The sequence below is a fragment of the Marmota marmota genome, unplaced genomic scaffold, assembly GCF_001458135.2.
Source record: "Marmota marmota marmota unplaced genomic scaffold, marMar, whole genome shotgun sequence".
NCBI lineage: Eukaryota > Metazoa > Chordata > Mammalia > Rodentia > Sciuridae > Marmota > Marmota marmota.
The window spans coordinates 1,860,081-1,875,464 of record NW_026000272.1 but is presented as its reverse complement, the minus strand read 5'-3'; the positions used below and the strand labels follow the sequence as shown (position 1 = coordinate 1,875,464).

Genomic DNA, 15,384 nt, shown 5'->3' with positions numbered 1-15,384 from the left:
AGAAAATCATGATACAAGTTGGACCCATGGTGAGTGTTAAAATAGACATGTAAACAGGTGTGGTGGAAGGAAGGAGGGGGAAAGAGCAGGGCATTCTGGGAGTTAAGACTTGAGGGTCCCTGTCAGCACTTTGCAGAAGGGGAACAGATGTAGGTTAGGGCATGTTGAGGTCAGGAGCATGAGCACTAAAGCCAACTAGCTTGGGTTTGAGTCCCTGCTCTGCTGTTGCTGGCTGTATGGCTAGGGACAAGTTGCCTCACCACTCACTGCCTCGGTTTTTGCATTTGTCACATAGGTTGGTGGGAGGGTTGACAGAACATATGTAAAGCACTCAGTAGCATAGCTTAAGCTTTCAACAACTGCTCGTTATTATTTGTAGTACTAGTACTGGCTGTGTTGAAAGCTTTCTGAGATCCTTTCACACTCTTGGGGGTCTAAGGGTATCAGCTGCCACTTTATCAAGAATTAAGACAGAAGCCAGATTTAGACCAAAATATCAGCTTTAGCAATTGATGAAAACTGGCTTGGGGGGCCTGGCTTAGGTATGTTGCAGAGTAGGCTCCCTCATTCACCCACCTAAGGTTAAATTAACTTACCCAAATGCAGTTGTGTCCTCTCTTGGGGCAAGGCCCATACAAGTGAACACCTTGGGCTGGGGGAGAGCGGGCTGTGCCTTCAGGTCTCCCTAGCAGACAGATACTGTAGGGCCAATGTGAAACATGCCAGCTCCACTCCAAAAGCTGTCAAAAATGGATGGTCAATGGAAGTTCTTCCCCATCTGCTGGGAAGTGCCTGAAGGATGACAAAGGGAACCCAAGGACAGAGGAAGGGAGGTTTACCCCCAACAGAAACTTTCACACACATTTGAATTTTGTTACTATTTCTTGATTTGCTGGAAGCCATTTAGAGTTGGTATGGGCAGGTAAAACTTAGTTAACCTTTGGATATTAGGCTAGCTTTATTGAATAGATCGAAATCACTTACATTTTTATGCCTTCTTAGAGGTTCTTGGCATGTGTAGGAGGTGAGGGAGGGTTGTGGGCCACATTGAGATAGTTGTGGTCCAAATTAGGGGAGCTGAGACCCATCAACTTCAAGTTACTTATCCTGCCCCATGTACAGTTACCTTAACTGATTTAACCTTCCCAATAATCGTGAGGGAGATGGAGTTAGCGTCATCAATTTAAAGAAGAGACTAAGACTCTGAGGGGTTTATGGCTCATCCAAGTAAGTGGTGGATTCAGGATTTGACTTGAGTTCACTCTTGTAACCTGAGCCAGTTTGCCTCCCTAAGCCTCAGTTTGGGAGATGTTTTCTGAAAGCTTCTAAGGAGGTTTAGATAATCCCACTCCTGGGATTTTAAACTGGTCAGGACTTTGCAGTCATCCCACAACTTCTTCTCATTTTCTTTGTGTAGAAACTGAGGCCCAGAAGGCAGACATTGGGAGCTTCCCTGGCCTTGATTCAAAAGCACTGCCCTCTCCTCTGACTTCCATCAGAATTGGATTCAAGAAGAAAATGAACTTCTGTGTGTGCCTGAAATGGCTTATTTCAGGCAGAATGAACTAGAGAGAAACACAACTAGTTCAGTCAGCTTTTCTGCTGCTGTGACCAAAAGACCTAACAAGAACAACATAGAGGATGGAAAAATTATTTGGGGCTCACGATGTCAAGGTCTCAGTCATAGACAGCCAACTCCGTTGCTCTAGGTCTAAGGTGAGCCTAAACATCAAGGTGGAAGGGCATGACAACAAGGAATCAGAGAGCTCCACTCGCCAAGAACAAAATATATACCTGAAAGGCATGCCCGTAGTGATCCCCCTGCCCCAGCCACACCATACCTGCTTGTAGTTACTGTCCAGTTAATCCATTCAAGTGGATTAAAACACTAATTAGGTTAAAGCTCTCATAACCCAATCATTTCACTCTAAATTTTCTTGAGTTGTTTCACACATGAGATTTTGTAGTAAGCCTTCATTGACCTCCTTCTCATACCAAGAACACTGAGGATTTCACTATAGTAGGTAATGAATGTGAGTTTAAAGCCCAATTATTCTACACCTTTCCAAACTTTCAAGTTAGTGTCTCAAACTAATAGTGAAGGCTTTATTGACAAGGAGCTAACTATGTCTTCCATATATGAGGCTCAATTGCACTCCCTGGTTCTGCAGTAGATATTATTTCCATAAAATAATTGTGGATGCCGCTTTTTATTTTTCAACTTTTGCTGTCAATTTACATATGAAATATCAAAAGTTGTAGTTACATAACAAATGGGAAAATAATATATCATGATGTGGGAGTGGAGGATTGGAGATTGAGAGGGGAAGAGAGGTGGAGAAAAGGATGGTGGTGTTGGTTTCTTCAGCAAACTTAAAGGGAGTTAAGAGCTGTCATGTGTACTTTTGAGGGGTCAAAGCAGGGTTTCAGGGCTAATTATAGAGACCCTACACCAAGGCAGAAGAGCAGTGTTGTTAGGGACACAAATATGGAATTAGACTACCATGATTTAAATAGTAGCTGTGCTAACTTGAACTTGGGCACATTACTTAACTGTGCCTTGATTTTCTCATCGAAAGAAAGAAAGAAAGAAATTGGGCCAATAATAACTTGTCTTTTGTGTGTGTGTGTGTGTGTGTGTGTGTGTGTGTTTTGACAATGATAGTTTTTATCTCATAAGGTTGTTTTAAGAATACAATGAGTTTATATGTATAAAGTACTTCAAGGAGTGGCTGGAACATAAAAGTCCTGAGTGTATTTTTATGATGCAACTGCTGCTGAAGGAAAATGTCAGAAGAAATAAAAATTAAACTTTGAATCAGCAAAGACTAGGAAGAAAAAAGTAGTAGTTTGAGAAAGATTATGTTCTTAATGTTTAAAATGGGAGGTCAATGAATACTGTTTAAAGGTGACAAATTAAGAAACAGAAGTAGAACCATTTTTCGTAGTAATGGAGGAAATAGAAGAATTAAAAATAGGTCGAGTTGAGTGTGGTTGTCTATGGGGAATGAAGCTCTGGGAGGGGAGACTTTCTATTTCAAAGTTTTTATTACCATAAACATGTTGTTTTTTTTTTTTTGCTAGCTTTCTTGAGGTGTAGTTAAGTGATAAACCTCATGTATTTAAAGTATACAGCTTGATGAGTTTTGACATATATACACATTCATGAAACAAACCATTATCACAGTTAAGATAAACATCCATAACCCTATTTCTCCCCGCCCTAAAAAAGTGCCACATTTAAGCTTCTTTTTTTTTTCTTTTTAATTTGTAGATGGACACAATGCCTTTATTTTATCCATTTATTTTTATGTGGTGTTGTGGATCGAACCCAGTGCCCCACATATGCCAGGCAAGCGCTGTAACACTGAGCTACAACCCTAGCCCACATTTAAGCCTCTTATTCTAAATAGTCTTTATAGGAACTTACAGGTTTTAATACTTTTGAGATACAGTGTCACTTAGCTCAGAATGCCTTTTTGACTTCAATGAGTATTTTAGTGATAATATACTGATGTTTTTTGAAGCATATATTTGTATTCAATTATTTTCTTATCACTTCTGAGTTAAACCATAAAGCTAATAACCAAAATGGTGATTGTCTTTTTTGATGATATGTTTTTAATAGAACACTCACTGTTTAGATGCTAGGATTGCAGCCTTTGGAGTGAGATAGAGAAATAAAGTCTGCCTCAGACTATTACAACTATTTGCTTTTCAAAATTTACATCTATGTGTGGGCCATTTCTTCTGACCAGGGCTTTCCAGATGCGTGTGTTGCATGTTCAATTAAGATTCACAGGCCACAGGCAAAGGAATAATGTTGCTGAAATAAGTCTCAGTTGAATAGTGTGGCTTCCCTTCTAAGGTTAGCCACCATCCCTTCCTGCCTGGAAGTTTCCCTTAGCTATCCATGTCTATCAGTGCTGGGGTACAGAGCAGGCACCCTATTCTCAATGGGGTGGCCACATTGAGGAGTTTAATTCCATAGTCCAAAGTATGAATTGGAAATATAATTTCAATAGAAGTCAGGCTAAGCTTTGTGATTACCTCAGTTTTATGGTACTGTTAGTTAATACTATAGCTGAACTGTGCTCTGGGTCCAATGTGGGAGTTTCTGTGGTTTTGTTTTGTTTTGTGGGCTGCTTTGAGAGCATAACTGCCTTTTTATGTCATTGCCTCTATGTAGAAAATGCATTCAGTGTTCCAAACAGAAATACAAATGGATTTTTCAAACACAGCCTGTTCCCGATAGCTTATAATAGCACTTGACAGAAGAGGTTTGTATTTAAGATAATGTAGTTTGTCTTAGCCTAAGAGTGATACATTTCTCCAAATTATACACTTCCTTGGAAATTATAGGACAAATATTATTAGTATTGATTTGATATTGAATGAAAATTGGAGGGCACATGTGTTAGGATTGATTTCACTAGTTTTATCCAGAGGATTATGATGTCTGTCTAGGGAGTGGGCTGTTGAACTTAACAGCATCTTTCACAGGTCAATAGTAAGATGTCCATGATGATGATGTTCTGTATTTTAACTAACAGGTTTTCAGGAGGCCTGATATAAGGGTAAGGATACCTGGCTTTCTGCAGATGGGCCTCTTCCTTGTGTGTCTATTTAGTGTTCTTTACCTTCTCACTGGTTTTTATGAGTCACTCAGATCAATTTGCTCTGCTGTGTTATAGCTTTAAGTGTTCACTAGAAACGCTTTGTTTGTTACAATGTTTTTATGTGCAGTAAAAGCCACTGTGTGTGAGGGCAGGATGCTAAAATTGTTACCAGTGTGTACTACTGACTTTCCTTGTGCTACATGAATTCTGACCAGATGGATGCTCAGGGCAGGGATTATAAATTTAGGCCTACAGAGACCTCTTTTAACTTTGCTTGCCATATGATTCATGCTAAGGAATTTAGCACCACCCCCTCCCCAAAAATAAAATGGTCAGATGTTGTCCATCCAGTCTAAGCAAGGTTTTGAGTCATGTTTGTGTTTGCATGTTGAGTTCAAAAAGCAGGAGTGCTAATCTTTAAAAAAAAAAAAAAAAGTACTAAAATCAGTCCCAGTTAGTTTTTAAAATAGAGATACAGCAGATTATAGCTTATATTTTCCTCATGATTTTCTTTCCCTTTATTTCAGAATATTCATAAAGCAAGACAAAGATTGGTAATGTGCATGCAATTAACTCAGCATCAGACATTTAAAATTAACCTGTTTCCATTCAATGAAAACAATGTGGATTTGACAGTATATTTAATGACTTTAGCCTAAAATTTTTAATCTTATTGAAGCCAATGAAGTCGTATAAAAGTAATCAGTTGAGTCAAATTCTTCTATTTTAATTGGTTTACCTTTTTAATCTTGTTTTCATCATGTTTTCTTTTGCTTGTGGTAATCATTTCTTTCATTGATTCACATTGTTAAATATTAGTGTTTGCCTTTACACTTGCATGGATTTTGAAATGCAGTGGGTTTTTTTGTTTATTCATTTTCTGTTTTTTTTTAAATCTAATCAAAGAATAATTCCATTTCTTTGTATTTCAAAAATAGGAATTTCAAAAACCTGGCCACATTTAAATATTACACTGCCTTGAAGTGTAGTTGTATCAACTGTGTACTGAATTCAATCTGATGATAAATTGTAAAATGTGATAAATTTATTGACCAAACTGAAGGTGGGAAATATTGAATTCTTTTAAAGCTTTGCTACTTCTTCACTTTTAAAGAAATATAATCACTGGAACAAAAATTTTATTAAATAAAAATATCTATGCTAAATTTTAATATTTTTAGTCTCTGGAATTTGATACCATTCTTAAAAGGTTGTATAATCTTGTCATTTTCAGTATTCACATTCTTTACACTTAACCAACTGAATTAAAAGTTAGGTTTTTTAAAGCTTCAAAAATAATTGATTTTGTGAAGAAATTAAACTAAAAACAATGTACCTTCACAGGTATTGGTGAAAAATTGGAGGATATGTGACCTTTTCATTTCTTGGAAGCATGTTGTTGATACTGCAATTAGAAATATCTAATAAGATGTTGATTCATGTGTCATAGTATTTAGCAATAAGAAACAGACACATATATGTACATATGTATATATAAAAATCTCCAGCATGTGATATGTGCATGTGTGCAGTGGAACTGACCCTTGGGCAAAATAATAGTTCTTTCGAGTATACAAGTAAGTATACTCTAAATTGAATACACACTTAGATGTCTATGAACTGCCTTTGTATTTTGGCCTGACTTTGCCCTTTACCTGGTTTCTGTGGTTTGCTTTATTTTCTATGAGCACATGATGTGCCTGTTGTTTAGTTTCTTTGCTACATGCTATACTGTTGCTTGATTTTAAAAAGACAGTGCATTCTTTGAAATCCATGTTTGTTTGCTTTACATTTTCTACTCCAACACAAGCAGAATAGATACTCCCATTTTAAGCTGAGGATGCTATATAGATAGCCTACATTATTTTCTTAACTCCAAGGGGGCAAATGTTGTGATTTGCAAAGCCATGAAAGTTGTGTCAACTTTTACATGCTTACTGTCTCTTTAAAAAAGAAATTCTGTCCTTTCACCTGTCTGTTTGCACGTGTTTCTCTTTCTCTTCTCTGCCTTTTCTTGTCCATGCACCTGGTGCTGTGCAGGAGACACAGGAAGAACACAATGGCTACCCTTCTGAAGCTGAAGCTGATCAGGTGGCAAGTTCTACGTGTTCATCTGTTTGGATCGTGTATCTAGAAGCCATTTCATACTAGATTTCTAGACAATAAGCAAAGCTTTCCAAATGCTCTTACCACTATATTAGCGTTCTCCTGTCCAAATTTGGTAGATTCCATTATGACATTATTTGCAAATATTGGTTTATCCAACATTTTGTCAACTAGAAATTTGTTCCTCTGTGCTTCTTGGTTCCTCCAGATAGGGGTTATTGATGAGGTTAGTGACTCTCCATCATTGTACGATTCTAAAGTATATTTCCAGAAACGTAGAGGGGACAGACACATAATGCTAAGGGGCTCCTTGAGTATGTGGACTTTATTTTATTCAAATTTGCATGGTCTGTGCCCTTTGTGAGTGTTTATGGAATGAGTACTTAATTTTTATATTTACTAATCAGTCTACAAAATCATTCCTATTGGAGTACTTCCTCTTTGCTCAGTGCCTCTGGACCTTCTCTGGAGTCTCAAGGCAGCAGTCCTTTCCTTGTTGCCTTAATGTGTGAGACCCATAGGCAAGCAAGCCCCAGGTAGCTCAGTTGCTTTTTGTCCTGCACTGCCTAGCCCCACCTTCCATTGGAGACCCTGGGAAAGAGCTCGATTTGAAAACCACTGCTTTGGACATGCAGCAGCTGCATAAATTGTCCACCTGGAAGCTTAGATTCAGGCTGAGAAGAATAATAGTGGAGAGGCCAGGGTCACCCCTGTGGGCTAGAGCCCTCAAGGGCAAAGTCAGGGAGCTGCAGACCTCATCTGGACCTTCAGGGTCATAAGAAGAGAGTTGAGATGAGATCATCAGAGGAGGTTCCTTATTTGGTGAACACTTTGTGCAAAAGGCACCAAGAGGAATGGGTGTAATTGTGAGGTCAAATTTACTCCATCCTTTGATTGTACAATACATGGGTTGGATAAATCAAGGGTCAAATCATGTCCTGTGCAACCTGGTAGTTGCTGCAAAAGCTTAATATAGCACAAGTGTGAGTCCATTCTCCTAACACCAGCTTCATAAAGGGAATCTACTGTACTTTAAAAAATAAGCCTTAAAAACTGTTCTCCTCTTGAGTTACCATGCTAAAGCTTAATGTGTTCCTTTTACAAACAAACTTCCTATGGTGAAATCTGATACAGTGAGGTCATTCCTTTGTTTTATTCTGATAGTTGATTTTTCATCATTTAAAAAGCATGTCTCAGATTTAATTATCACAAGTGAGGATATTATCTGTTTTACCAAAACATTTATGCCTTGTGTAAATGCACAGGTGTTTCCAGCCACACTTGACATGACTATGGGAAAAGAAGAGAAAGGTTTGCTCCTTAGTCTCTATCTTGACAGCATTGTGCATTCCCCAAATAGTCAATCACCACTGTCTCCCACCTGCAATTTTTCATTAGCTAGTCCTGAATTGAGAACTTTACAGTGTTCCATGTGGCTTGCTGGAAAGTTTAGTAGAAATCTTATCTTCTCTAATCCCCTTCAGATTCTATTGATCAGAATAGCTTGTTTTTATAAATATATTTCAAATAATATATCCCCATTTATTTTTAAGTATAAGTTAAGGGATTTACATCTGTATAATATATATTATAATAAGCCTTACCAATTTATTATTTGAAGTAATTGAAAACTATGAAATTGATTAAAGTAGCTTTCTTACTTTGTAACTATTCTATAAAATTAGTCACTGGTTCACATAATAAATTAAGGCAAATTTTCAAATTAAGGTTTCTGTTAAGATATTTTAATATTTCTAAAACCAGGCATTTAAAAGTATACATATTGGCTTATGTTTTGTTGCATAAAAGGTATAGTCCAAATCAGATAGATGTGAGCATTAAATCTAAAATGATTCTCCATGTTCCCTTTAATGTGTTAATGCCTTAAAATTTTTGGCTGAAAATATCTTAACTAATCTGTACTAAAAATTAAACAGAATAAATTGTTTAGAATTAATGATTGGTCCTAATATATATTATATTAACCATATATCTTTGGATAAGGAGAAAAATGGACCGTGTATTTTGTTCCCTTTCAGAAAAAAGACATACCTCAACCAACATTTTAGCATCGAATTTGCTATTTATATTTTAACATTTTTCTTTGTTTAAAAAAACAGTATGAAACTACTCTTTATAGTGTTTCTAACTTGACCTTTAAGTCCCTTTAATGAAAGATTGAAATATTCTTGTAACTATGAAAAATCATTAGTCATTTTTACTTTTCAGTAATTTAGATTAGAATTATAAAATACATCCATTTTGCTTTACAAAATTATTGCCGAAAACTTGGTGTTGTTCAACCTGTTTTCCACTGAACACTAGTGGCTTCCTGGTGTTGACAGGTATTCCTTGGAAATGCAGCCCCTGTTCAAATAGGTATGAGACATGCATTATTATACTTTAGCGCCCTCTTGCTGCCTTGGTGTACATTAACACACTAAAGACTTTGTCTCTCTAAACAAATAGCTTAACTTGTTTTGTTTAACCCAGCATTTCCCAAACTTCTCTTTTTTTTTAAGATCTATTCACATTTCTTGGGAAATTGATGCTCTGTGAAACACAACTTGGGAATTTCTAGGGGTTTGATCACCTTATTTTTATTTATGACACATTTTGTCATACATGCCAGGGTGAAAATGAGTGGTTTCCTTGGCAACATCTCAGAGAGATGGTGGTGACTTTGAATAGGCCCCAGATTCAGGCTCCAGTTCCTAGCACTATACTCCAAGAGCACTGCTTTCTGACCTCCCCTGAATTATCTGGCACCATCTAACCAAGCTTATAAGAAACTGGCTACTGGACTGTAATGCCCGTCTGGTCATTTAAAAATGTGGGCATGAAATGTGCCGGCATGAAATGTACAAGGCATCGTTCTAGTATCATTGTCGCCATACAGGAAACTAGTAAGACATTAGCAGTTTTCTTGGTGTGCTTGAAATTAGCACAAAACTGAATTGGTTTGAGAAATGCCTTATGAGCATATCCTGCTCCACAGTACAGACTAGAATATTGGTTGAGTATCTCTTATCCAAAATGCTTGGAACCAAAAATGTTTCAGATTTGGGATTTTTTATTTTGGAATATTTTAATGTACATAACAAAATATCTTGGGAATAAGACCCAAGTCTAAAATTAAATTTGTTTCATGTATACTTTATACACATAACCTGAAATTTTATATAATATACAATATTTTTAGTTCCTGTGTTTTAACTGTGACCCATCACATGAGATCAAGTGTAGAATTTTCCACTTGTGGCATCATGTAGGTGCTCAAAATATTTTAGACTTTGGAGCATTTCAGATTTGGATTTTTTAATTAGAGATGCTCAACCTGTATTCTTTTGTACTAAATGAGAACATACTCTCTTGTGGCCTGGATTGGGTAAACTGAAAAATTCCACCCTCCATGTCCCCTGTTAAATACTTGGTGTATGTGTGTGTGCACACACACGTGTGGCTGGATTGCAATACCAGAGCCTAGAACTTTCCTTGGTTATGTTCTGAGATCATTCTTTGATTATTTGATTAGGGTTTGGGGTTTCCTAAACTGTCTCATAGGCTGGGTCATTTCTGTGGCAAGCCAAGCACCTACATCTAATGTTTTTATTTGTATTAGTTTCATGCTCAGAAGGTGACCTTTTTTCCTGACCTTATTTCCAAATTCTGGAGGCATCTTATATATTAGCTATATGTGTAGTGATTACAGTATCTATCTGTCATGTCAAGGCCCTTCTGTATTAATGCTTTCTAACTGTGAAATGTAAATATGTTGTAATAATTTGCTAGAATATGCAGCATGATGTCCTGTGATGCTGAGCTTTGAAACTGTCTTTTAAAGGGAGGGGGCATACATTGTGCACGCTTACATGGCCTTGTAGAGAGCACAGAACACCACATTTTTCTCAGGTGTACAGATGTAAAGTAAGATTTACTCCTGTTTTTTTTTTTTTTTTGGCCAGGCTCTAAGGGATGGAAATAAGTTGGCACAGATGGAAGAAGCGCCGCTTTTTCCAGGAGAATCAATTAAGGCTATTGGTAAGTTTAATGCATACATTTTGCTTATAGAGATCCCGAAGATGAAATGGCACTTCATTTGTGAGTACAGGTTTTATATAAGCTGGATATCAGCCAGACCAATTTGGGGACAAATGGACTAGGTCTATTCATTCTTATTACTGTCATCCTGACCTTAAGAGATAGAAAACTGTAGAGGATCCCATTAAGCTGTAATTGAGTGTTAGTTGGCATTACCAAGAGAAGAGGGTCCCAACTTTTCCTGATGAACCAAGAGGTAATTAAACACTTAGTGTAGTGTCAGTTCACTACTTTATTGAAATATTTCACCATATAGAAAACGTTTTGGTAAACAGTCCATATCATATTTTAATAACAGTTTTGAGGACTTTGCAAAGAAATTTTAGTGGCTTATAAGATTCCAAAAAGTATAATTTTAGTGCAAGAAAAGGGCATTATGTGTTACCATCCTGGATTGTAAAGATAATGGCACGAGTGCTCCCATATCCCTCCGTGGTGTGTCGTCAGGCATTTTAGGAGGTAGTTGATTGTGCCATGGGTGGATGGGAGGGGCAGCTGAGTGCCAACTTTTCTTTCTTTTTTATTTGTTCTAATTAGTTATACATGACAATAGAATGTATTTTAACATATCATACATAAATGGAGTATAACTTCTCATTCATCTGGTTGTACATGATGTAGGTTCACACCAGTCATGTAATCCTATATGCACAATTCTTTTTTTTTTTTTTTTTAAATATTTATTTATTTTAGTTCTCGGCGGACACAACATCTTTGTTTGTATGTGGTGCTGAGGATCGAACCCGGGCCGCACGCATGCCAGGCGAGCGTGCTACCGCTTGAGCCACATCCCCAGCCCCACAATTCTTTTCTCTATCCTTCTTACCCTTATTTCCCCTCCCCTCCCTTCACTCCCCTCTGTCTAATCCAAAGTACCTCTATTCCCTAGCCCTTCCTTATTGTGAGCTAGCATCTGCATATCAGAGAGAACATTCGGCCTTTGGATTTTGGGGATTGGCTGATGTCACTTAGCATGATAGTCTCCAGTTCCATCCATTTACTGGCAGATGCCAAAATTTCATTCTTTCATATGGCTGAGTAATATTCCATCACGTATATCTAGCACATTTTCTTTATCAATTCATCAATAGTAGGGCACCTAGTTGGTTCCATAGCTTAGCTATCAACAATAAATATTGGTGAGGATGTGGGGAAAAAGGTACACTTATACATTGCTGGTGGGTGCCACGTTTTTATATCATCAGTTTGTTGGGTTGAACAATCTGCTTTGCAAGGCTGAGCATTTTCTTCTTCCTTCATGGCTGTCTCTCAAAGGTATGTGCTCAGTTTCATAGGATGGTCATCTTGTATCAAGAACATTTGAGTAGCTAGGTTCTTCTACCTAAGTCTTCAAATAACTCTTCCTGCTGAATATCCCAGTCTGGGCTCTTGGCTTATCCATTTTTGGTTTTCCTTGGCTTCTGCAACTTGATTCTCTCTTGGTCTCTGACTGTTTCTTCTTCCAGCCCTGCTCCATGATGCCTTCTGAATGATCTGTTTAAAATTTGAGCTAAATATGATTGCCCTTGCTTTTTCTCCAGACCTTATTAACTATACAGATTAAAAGTGTACAATGTGTAGATGGGTTTATTTACTTTCTCACTGTTCCAAAGTCCACTTAGAAGAGATTAGAGCTGATCTAGATGATTGATCACATTGTATGTATATCAGATACACTTTGAATTAGTAAGGAGTGTTATGAAAGCTTGGATTGCAAGTTTATAGTTGTCTTTTTAAGAAGAGAAGACTTCAGTGGATCCAGCTGTAGTTCTTTCTCTCCTGTTGGTTTCTCCTTTTGCTCTGGAAATGGAACTCTGGGAGAAGGATGCTCCCTCCTGGCTCCATTCCTCTCCCAACTGTTGGAATATATACGTTAAGGATATCTGCACATCCTTAAGTGATTTAAGTATACTTTAAATGCCTCCAGTGGCTTTCAAAGGGTAAGTAAATTAACCCCTACTTTTAAATAAAATATATTCCTGGAGGCAAAGTATTAAAATAGGTCATTGTAAAGTAAAGTACTCTCCATGGATTATTATTTCAGTTTGTCACTGTCAGAATATGAAGAGTTTTGACACAGTATATGCCTGGGAAGTCATTATCATAGTCAATGTAGTGAATGTATCCATCATTACCATCCAAACCAGAGGTTTCTTTATGTCCCTTTGTTATTCCCTACTTCTGGTATATTCCTCCCTATCTTCAAGTGCTATAAACTAGATTATATTTTCTGGTATGTTTAGAAATTAAATCATTGTATATATTCTTTATTGTCTAGCTTCTTTCAATTTGTACTCATTTTGATATCCATACTGTGATGTGAGTCGATAGTCATTCCTTTTTGTTGCTGAATAGTATTTCATTATATGGACACATGACAGCTTGCTTATGTGTTCATCTATTGGTGGATATTTGAGTTGTTTCTACTGGTTGTCTGCTACAAATAAAGCTGCTGTGACATTTATATACAAGTCTTTGTATGAGCATATATTTCCTTTTCTCTTCGGTAAATATCCTTAAGGTATGGAGTATCTGGATCATATGATAGGTGTACAATTAACCATTTACGAAACTACTAAATTATTTTCCAAAGTGATTGAACCAGTATATATTCTCACCAGCAATATATGAGCATTTCAGTTCTTCTTTCCAATCTGAGTGTCTTTTAATTATTTTCCTTCCTTTATTTTTCTTGCTTGAACCTCCAGTATAATGTTAAAGAAAAGAGGTGAGAGCAGACATTCTTGTCTTGTTGCTGGTCTTGGGAAAGCGTTCATACTTTCACTATTAAATATGATGTTAGCTGTGTGGGGTTTTTTTGTTTGTTTGTTTGTTCTTGTGGATGCCTTTTGTCATGTTAAGGAGGTTCCTTTCTATTCCTAGTTTGCTGAGAGTTTTTATCAGTAATGAATGTTAGATGGTGAGGTGCTAAGCAACTCAGTGAGACCCTGTCTCTAAATAAAACAAAATAGGGCAGGGGATATGGCTCAGTGGTTGAGTGCCCCTGGGTTCAACATTCTGTCTGTCATATTCTAACAAAGAATATGAATGTTAGATTTTGTCAAATGCATTTTCTGTATTGATTAATATAATCATTTATTTTTCTTTAGTTTATAATATGGTGGATTATATTACTTAATTTCTGAATGTTTAATCAACCTTGCATTCCCTGGATAAACTCTATTTTCTTATAATGTATTTTGTTGGTTTGATTCATTTAAAATTGCAGAAACTTTACATCAATTTTTATGACATATTGCTCTGTACTTTTCTTGTAATGACTTTGTTGGTTTTTGCATCAGAATAATGCTATCCTTGTAGAGTGAATTAGAAATCATTCTCTTTTCCTCGGTCTTCTGGAAGAGTTTATTTCTTCCTCAAATATTTTGGTACCTGAATCTTTAGATCTTATTTTAAAAAAAAAAAAAATATATATATATATATATATATTTTTTATTGGTTTATTTTTATATGGTGCTGAGGATCAAACCCAGTGCCTCAGGTGTGCTAGGCAAGCACTATACCAATAAGCCACAACCCCAGTCCTCTTTAGTCTTCTTTATGGGAAGGTTTTAAGTAAAAATTTAATGTCTTTAGTAGTTGTAGGATTACTTGGTTGTATTTTTTTAATTTCCATTCTCTTTTTAAAAACTAATTAATCAATTTATTTTAATTAGTTATATATGACAGCAGAATGCATTTTGATTCATTGTACACAATTGCAGCACAACTTTTTGTTTCTCTTATTGTACACGATATAGAATCGCACCACATGTGCAGCCATACACGTACTTAGGGTAATGATGGCCATCTCATTCCACCATCTTTCCTGCCCCCATGCCCCCTCCCCTCAACTCCCTACCCTTTGCCCCATCAAAGTTCCTCCATTAAAAAACAGATAATGTTTTTAAAAGAGTTTTATGACACAGGAGCCTTCAGAAATGAAGACCTAAAGACCCAGGAAAACTGCTTTTTTTTTTATGCTTAGGCTGAATGAAGAATGGTAGCCATGTAGAAAGGCTGTGACCTAAGTAACATCTCTCTCTCTAGGGCAAAGCCCAGAAAGACCTGCCTGTTCGGTTTCTTCCTGGTTTCTCTGGGTAGCATTCCTTCCTTCCTGGTATAGGGCAGGACCCCTTTTGGAATGAGGGTCTCATGACCTATCAGACAACATAGGTACAAGAATTTCTTTATCACCAACTCTTAAACAGAAAGGTGCAGAAGTCTGGAGTAATATTTCTAGGTTTTATGGCTAGCTCTTTGGGAGAGGGGTTCTGGTTTCTGTGGTTTTCCTGGGAGGATAAAGGGGCACAGGAGAAGAAAGGCAGGAGAAAGTCAGGAAGATAAGGCTTCTCAGCCCCTTTCCTTCATTTCTAAATACCCAGCATGCCAACATGCTATACTTGGGGTATGGTTTTCTGAACCCCAATATAATACAATGTGGGAGTAAAATGGTGGAGAGAGAGAGAGGCAGGAAACCATGGAAGCACCAAGAGGGACCCAGTGTGGAGGTTTCAGAAAAAGCCTGAGTAGGTGATGCCCACACAGCGTCTTGCCT

At 37.1% G+C, this 15,384-nt stretch overlaps 1 protein-coding gene across 12 annotated transcripts in view; it reads left to right on the top strand.

The window, feature by feature from the left end:
* The window catches only part of Mtmr1 (myotubularin related protein 1), a 69,740-nt gene that overhangs the window by 10,867 nt on the left and 43,489 nt on the right, over positions 1 to 15,384 (top strand). For 3 of the 12 annotated variants that reach the window (XM_015498012.2, XM_048796992.1, XM_048796997.1), the window contains one exon: positions 10,691 to 10,766. In XM_015498012.2, coding sequence (XP_015353498.1) covers positions 10,721 to 10,766 — 46 coding nt within the window. In that variant the 5' untranslated portion in view covers positions 10,691 to 10,720. Of the gene's footprint in view, positions 1 to 4,553; positions 4,578 to 5,146; positions 5,174 to 6,659; positions 6,711 to 10,690; positions 10,767 to 15,384 lie in introns of all 12 variants that reach the window. The other 9 variants (XM_048796999.1, XM_048796995.1, XM_048797000.1 and 6 more) reach the window with 5 other exon arrangements.